The sequence below is a fragment of the Monodelphis domestica genome, chromosome 1 (assembly GCF_027887165.1).
Source record: "Monodelphis domestica isolate mMonDom1 chromosome 1, mMonDom1.pri, whole genome shotgun sequence".
In the NCBI taxonomy this organism is placed as follows: Eukaryota; Metazoa; Chordata; class Mammalia; order Didelphimorphia; family Didelphidae; genus Monodelphis; species Monodelphis domestica.
Window position 1 is genome coordinate 384,700,340 of NC_077227.1, and position 7,749 is coordinate 384,708,088.

Genomic DNA, 7,749 nt, shown 5'->3' on the forward strand with positions numbered 1-7,749 from the left:
GGCTTTGCACTACTGCTGAATCATTTCCTTTCTGTTCACTGATGCTAACTCCCACTACTCCCCCTATGATCTGCCCTCCCAGGCACAATATTAACATCCTTACTTTGTTGTATCCCACCCTGAAGGCAATGGGAGAAATTGAAAATCTCACCTTCCTCTCCTTGCAAATCAGGATCATGTTTTATCTTTGCTCCTCACTCTCCCTGTCCCCCAAACTGTCCTCTTCTCATTTTAGGTGAGTTCCTTATTTTAATATTTCATTTTACTACTGTTATTATAAATATATATTTAATTGTTGTGATGTTATCTCAAGCCATAAAAAAGTAAGTTCCCTGAGGTCAGAGACTATTTAATTTTTATCTTTTTATCTCCAGGGCCTAGAACAGGGCCTTATAAACATTTGACTCCTATATAATGTTTATTTATTGATTGATGGATTGATATTATCCCACCAGCTATAATATTGGTTTATAAATGAGGAAATAGTATTTTTCCTCTGATATGGCTAATTTTAAAAAATTTGCAACTGCTCTCCACTTAATTTTTCCATTGTTCCCTAGGTTATTTAATCCATTAAATGATCTTTGCTTTCTCAAATGTCTCCTAGACAACGAGCAGGATTTTTTTTTTGTTGTTGTTAATAGAACATCAAAAAACAAACAAAAAAACTCCCCCATCCCACATTCATAAATTTGTCTAATGCTCTGGTTCTAATCTACATTAAACAAACATTTCATTATTTAAGACTCCTTTTTGCCTGACTACTTATTCTCAATCATTTTTGCTGGATTATAATCCATATTTGATCCCCAATTTGTGGGGCTTTTCTATTCTATTTGCTTTCCTTTGATGACCCCCTTAAACTCCTATGGATTTGGTTATCACCCTTTTGCAAGTGATTCCTAGGCCAACATATCAAAACTATGTATACTTTCCCCCCTTATCTCCTGTCCAATGTCACCAGCTGCCTGTTGGACATTTCCAGGCTTCTCAAATCGAAAATGTCCAAAACAGAACTCATTATCTTTCCTCTCAAAGGCACCTCCCTATTTCTGCTGAGGGTACCACTTTCCTTCCAAAGATCCAGGTTCACAGCCTTGGATTCATCCTGGACTCCACATTCTCCCTTATTACACCTCCTTCCCCCTAATTAATAAGTTGCTAGATTTTGTGTATTTGATGCCTCAGAATTTCTTACATCTGTCCTCATTTCTCTACCTAATTTCATGGCTACTATTCTAGTTTAATTCCTCATTATCCCTCACCTGTACTATTATAATAACCTTCTCATTAGTCACCTTGACTCAAGCATCTCTCCTCTAATCCATCCTCCCCATAGCTTCCAGAATGGTTTTCCAATGCTTCAAGTCAGTCTTCTGTTTAGTAAACTCTAGTGGCTTCCATTTGTGTATGGAATCATATACATACTATCCTTTAAAGCCCCTCATACCTAGGCTCCAATCTAATTATAGTACTTATATAATTATATACTCCCCTTCATCCATTCTATGCTAACACCAAACTGGCCTTCTTAGTGTTCTTCACTTAGCACACTCCATCTTATCTCTTCATGACTTTGCTTAGGGAAGGGAATAAGCATTTATTAAGTGCCTTCTAAGTGCTAAACACTTTCACAAATACTTCCTTTGATTCTTACATCAACCCTATCGGGTAGGTTCTTTATCATCCCCATTTTACAGTTGAGGAAACTGAGGCAGACAAAGGGTAAGTGATTTGCCCCATCACACAGCTAGTAAATGTGTGAGGTTGGATTTGAATTTAGATCTTCCTAACACCAGAAAAGCATTCTATCTGCTGAGCCACCTAATCTCCCATGCCTGGAATCCATGTTCTTTTCACCTTTACATCTTCAAATTCCTTTTTTTTTCCAAGGCTGACCTCAAATGGTGCCATACAAGACCATTAGCTCAAAAATTTAGAGCAAGAAAAGTACACTAGATGTCATCAAATCATATCCCCTTATTTGGAAATAAAATAATTTACGCAATATCATCCAGCTAGTAAAGGTCTGAGGTCAAACTCAGGTCTTCTGACTTCAAGAACTTAACACTATCTACCATAGAATATCCCCTATCTTTGAGATCTTTATTGATGTCTCCATTTGCTAGTGCCTATCCATACCCACCTGATAACTCATATGTAATCTGTATGAATACATACTATGTAAACTTGTGTGGTTTCCAACTGATAGAGTTTGATTTCCTTGAGTGCAAGCACTTATTTCATTTTTGAGTTTGCATCCTTAGGGTAAAGTACCTGGAACAGTAAATAATTAATAAATGTTTGTTGACTGATGAATCTTTGTTAGATAAAATTATTTAATTTTCTATGGATTGTTAAGTTTTATGTTGAATTCCCTGTTTATCTCTCAGTTTCTTTAGAAGAATAACTCAAATTCTTTCATTTAACTGAATTGCCAATTATTTTCCCTCATGATTAGGCTTAATTTTTCATTTTATGTTATTTAGGGTGTCAATCTTCTTTGCTATTTGAAATACCATTTAAATTTTTTTCTTTGAATTCTTGTAAATACAAAATAATCTTATGTTCTTTTGATTTATTCTTGGAAATTGAAGGCTTCCCACCCCACTCCTCTCCCTTATTACCTGCAATATTGATTCTTTGGTATAATTTTGAAATTTGACTGCACCGTTCCTATAGGTGAATTAAACTTGGACTTTCTCTCTAGTGATATTCTATGCAATTGTTTTCATCTATATTTTGCTAAATACCCCTATAATTTCTCAGCATGGTTTCTATATCATTTATTGAAGTAGCATATTCAGGTTTTCTTTTTCAATATAGATGTATTTTTTTTCTGAAAGACCTTACATTATATTTTCAATTCTTATTTTTAAGTTAAGCATCCCTGTTTTGTTAAGCATTTATGCATTTCTCCACTCTTTTTTATTACTTCTTTAGAAATTATTATTTCCTTTCTCTATGTTTCCTTCTGCTTTTGTATTTTTTTTTACATTCCAGTTCACAAAATCTTCGTCCATGGAACATGTCTGCTTTTTTTACTTTACATTGTCTGGTGATTTAATAGAACTGTCAATTTCTTCTTTAATAATTCTAATATCTATCCTTATTTCTTTTTTAATTCTTTGATTACTTTCAAAACCATTCTGGAGATAACAATATTAATAACTAACATTTACATAGCACCTACTTATGTGCCCAGCATTGCACTAAGAGCTTTATAAACATTATCTTATTCAATCCCCCCCAACAACTCTGGATGGTAGATCTATTATAATCCCAATTTTGCAGATGAGGAAACTGAGGCAAACAAAAAGGTTAAGTAACTTACTCAGCATTACATAGCTAGTAAGTGTCTGAGGCTAAATTTGGACTCAGGTCTTCTTGATTCCAGGTCCAGTGCTCTAACCACTGGAATTGCTTCATTTTCATTTCAGTGGATCAATCTTACAAATTTTATTTTTAATATTTTTCACCTTCCCCTGAGAATTCTCTTTAATTGCCTTTATTATAAGCTATTTGTCTTTTAAGAAAACTTTTTTTCTATGAATTTTTGGTCAAAAGATTCAAATGAACTTTTATCTCTCCTCATCAATAGCTGCCATCTAAATAAAAATATCTTTTCTTAAAACATTCTTCCTACTACCCTTACTACCAGTGCTTTCTCTTCTGATGTCTTGGCACTGCTGGTGCCGTAACCTATCTCTTTCTGTAAGTTCATTATTTTCTTAATACATCAAGATTGAATGGCCTCTGTATCTTTCAATAGATGAGGCTGACAAGTTATCTTATTACTGTATGGAGTCTAAGAAGCCACCATATTTGGATGTCTTCCTTCCACCATTCTGGGAATCACTGTGTTCTATGAGAATGACTCTTATCAGTTCCTAGGCTAATTAGTGGGATAGTTGAGAAGCGGTTGGGAGAGAGTACCCCTACTTCTCTGTGCATATATAGGGACTTTAAAAAACTTTTGCAAGTGGGTCTCTTTTCTCCTTCTTTGATATTGCTTCTTCTTATTGAACTATTTTGAATACCTGTGCTATTCACATTTCATGTCTTTTCCTTCCTCCTCATCTTTTTTCCATACTCCATTCTCCTCCAGAGCTGGCCTATTTCTTCTCTATTGAGACTCAAGGCTCTTCTGATTAAGAGACAAACCTACCTTGGACAAATTTCCCTTGGACACATTGCCAAGAAAATAACTCTAGAAATCTGTGTCAAAGATTGCAAGCAACCCAAATGACACAGGGCTTCCCTGCCTAATGTTCACTATGGGAGAAGGAAGAGGCTTGGTAAAAACCCTAAAAGTGACAGGATAATAATTTGGTCACCAGTTTTTTTCCCTATAAATATTATCTTATTTTTCAATTGCCTCTCTGTAAGTCCAGAGCTTGTTGCTTTTCAAAATGTAACTTGTTTATTTAATGTGCTGGTAAGGCAAGGGAAGAGCTGACTCTAGGTTACTTTGCATTCCTCCATCATCCCAGTATGCTCTAGAATCACTCCTCTTTTCAGGAGATCAACTACAAAAATTAGTGGCTTTTCATCGCCTGGCCACAGTCTACTACTCCCTGCACATGTACGAGATGGCTGAAGATTGCTACCTGAAGACACTGAGCCTCTGTCCACCCTGGATGCAATCTTCTCAGGAGGCTCTGTACTATGCAAAGGTGTACAGTCGCCTGGGCCACATGACCCTCGATCAGCTAAAGGTCAGAATCTTCTCCCCAAGAGATTCCTCTACTAGCCTGAGATTGCGCTCCATGTCCACTTCTGTCATAGATTACAGACTTAGTTTGCCCAGTCAAAATGTAAAAAGAGTCACTAGGTCAGTCAACCATCAGGCTCTGTGCTAAGTGTTGGAGATTCAGAGAAAAAGATGGGACAGTCCTTACTCTCAAGGAGCTCATATTCTGTGATAAATTATATTGATGTAATTTCTGAACATTTGTTATTAACCAGTCAACCACTAAGCCTTTATCAAGCATTTTCTATGTGTCACAAATTGTGCTGGGTGTCTGGGATACAAAGACTTAAATGAAACAGTCGAAAGTAATTTGGGGGAGAGGGCACTAGCACTTGAGGAGGGTGGGAATCCAGAAAGGCTCATGTGGAAGATAACACTGGCCTTGAGCATAGAAGAAAAGGCAGAGGTAAGGAAGGAGAGCATTCCAGGTACAGGAGACAACCGGAGAGAATGGCCAGATTCAAGAGTGCATGTGAAGAGAAATAATGTCTAAAAGAAAGTTAGGTTGGCGCTAGGCTGTGAAGGACTTCAAATGTCTAATAGGGGAGTTTACATTTGATCGTTTAAGTGAGAGGGAGCCTCCTGACTATAGTGATTAAAGGAGGAAAATCAATTTGGCAGTTGTGTGGAGGAAGGGAGAAACTTGTGGCAAGGAAGCCCATTAGGAGACTATTGTAGCAGCACAAATGAGGGTAGGTAGGAGCATAAATGAACATGATGACTAATATAATGGAGAGAAAGGCTTGGATGTGAGAAATGCAGAGATAAGAAGGAGAACAAGCATATAGCACTTTGAAGGTTATAAAATAGTTTGCTTTTTATAGTTCTGTCCTATGAGTGTTGTTATTTCTATTTTACAAATAGGAAAACTGATGCTCAGCTAAAACAAGATTTCTCCAAGGATATAAAACTAGTTAGGATTAGGAAAAGGACTGAAACTCAGGTTTTATTGCTTTAAGTTCAATATAGATTTTTTTCCTTTTAAAACTCTTACCATTCATCTAAGAATCAGTGTTGGATTCCAAAGCAGAAGAATGCTCTCCACTTCCAGAGAAAGAACTGTTGGAGTCAGAGTGCAGATCAAAGCATGTGCTTTTTCAGTTATTTATTTGGGTTTATGTTTTGGTTTTTGGTTTTGTAAGATTACTCACTTACAAAAATGAACAATGTGGAACTATTTTATATATGATGATACAGGGATAACCCAGATTGAATCATCTGCCAGCACTGGGAGGGGGAAGGGAAGGGAAGGGAAAGGAGAAGGGTTTGATCATATAATGTAGGAAAACTTGTGTACAAATTTGTAAATTGGCAACAAGAAATAAAACATTTTTTTAAATTGGATGCTAAAAAAAATAAGTTATAGGGAAGATAAAAAATAAATTACACAACATGCTGGAGACCCCTCCCCCCCAAAAGGCAGAAGATTGGTAAGGGCTAGGCAATGGGGGTTAAGCAACCTGCCGAGGACCATGTAGCTAGAAAGTGTCTGAGGTAATATTTGAACCCAAGACCTCTTTGTCTCCAGGCGTGGCTCTCTATTCACTAAGCCACCTAGTTGCCCCTACTATTTTTTCTACCACACCACACTATTCTCTACTTATAGATTCCATGAAAACTAAATATTCTTTCTTTGTCCAAAGTAGCTTCTATTCTTCTTACTCTCTCTGTCATTGGTGTTAAGGATTACAAATAGGAGGGGAAGTCAATCTGGAAAGTCTTTTCCCTCTCCCTTTCTAAAACCCCCCAAAGCATGACTCCAAGATCAAATAAGTTTGAGGGACATTGCTATTCCTCCAGCAAGAATCCATGTCAATAACCTTATCTTTACCTCTGTTTTTTTATTAGGATGCCCATGATGCCACTGACTACTTTCTGCTGGCCCTAGCGGCAGCTATCCAACTGGGTGACAACAAATTGCAGAACTCAATTCAGAGCAAGCTGGAGAACATCACTCATAGCTCTCTGTGGCATAGCAGCCCAGGGGGCCAGTCTGCAGAGCGGGCTAGGTGGCTAAGTGGAGGAGGACCTGCCCTCTGAGATGCTACTGAGACTTTGTCACATGTCAACTGAAGGTAGCCTCCTTGTCCTGGGGCCATCATAGATTAACCTGGAGCCATCGTAGATTCATAAAGTATTAAATCTGGAAGAGATCTGAGAACACAGTACATAGAAAACCAGAGCAGGAGGTGCCTTAGAACATAGTAAGAGATGGCTAAGAACTTTAAAACAGAACCTAAGGTGTCAGATCTGGAAAAGACCTTATAGATAATCTAGTCCAACACTTAACTTTACATGGGAGTAAAATGGAAGCCAGAAGAGGCAAATGACTTGTTTAAGGTCACACAACCAGTTAGCAGCAGAATCAACATGAAACTGGGGATCCTGATTCCCCCTGCTAGCTGAGTGACCCTGGGAGAGATGCTTAATCTCTCTGTTCCTCAATTTTCTCATCTGTAAAATGGAGATAATAATAGCACCTACCTCACAGGGGTTGTTGTGAGGTTTGAATGAGTTAACATATGTAAAGCATTTTGTGAACCTTAAGCTCTACATAAATATTAGCCATTATTAATAGCACTTTGGATATGTAGTAGGTGTTTAATAAATTATTGTTGGATTTAGTTATTTAAAATATGAAATGAAAGACCATGATGCCAAGGCCTCCATTTCTAAGGGAAAAAAATGGGAAGGGAGTTTGGAGTTTATAAGATTCTTTCGTGGTCTTTTCTCAAGACCACTACTGTTGGTGCTTTGCCAGAGAAGAGAATACATTATTCTGCTCTCCTATTTGTCAAGCTAGAGCTCTACCTCTTCAACACTATTGGTTTGTTGACTAATTGCCTATGAATCACAGAATATAAGAACTGAAGGGGATTTCTATTCAAACTCCTTCATGAAGGGAAGTATTATTCTAAAGCATCTCTAATAAGTGGTCATCTAGGCTCTTTTGGCTTACATTTGATGACAGGAAGTTTCCTACCTTACATTTCACC

The 7,749-nt window shown here is 37.3% G+C and overlaps 1 protein-coding gene across 5 annotated transcripts in view; it reads left to right on the forward strand.

Annotated features, from left to right (window-relative positions):
- Positions 1–7,403, forward strand: part of SH3TC2 (SH3 domain and tetratricopeptide repeats 2) — a 77,822-nt gene extending 70,419 nt beyond the window's left edge. For all 5 annotated transcript variants that reach the window (XM_056811605.1, XM_056811606.1, XM_016428384.2 and 2 more), the window contains 2 exons: positions 4,522–4,718; positions 6,602–7,403. In XM_056811605.1, coding sequence (XP_056667583.1) covers positions 4,522–4,718; positions 6,602–6,793 — 389 coding nt within the window. In that variant the 3' untranslated portion in view covers positions 6,794–7,403. The remainder of the gene's footprint in view (positions 1–4,521; positions 4,719–6,601) is intronic.
- The last annotated feature ends 346 nt before the right edge of the window (positions 7,404–7,749 follow it).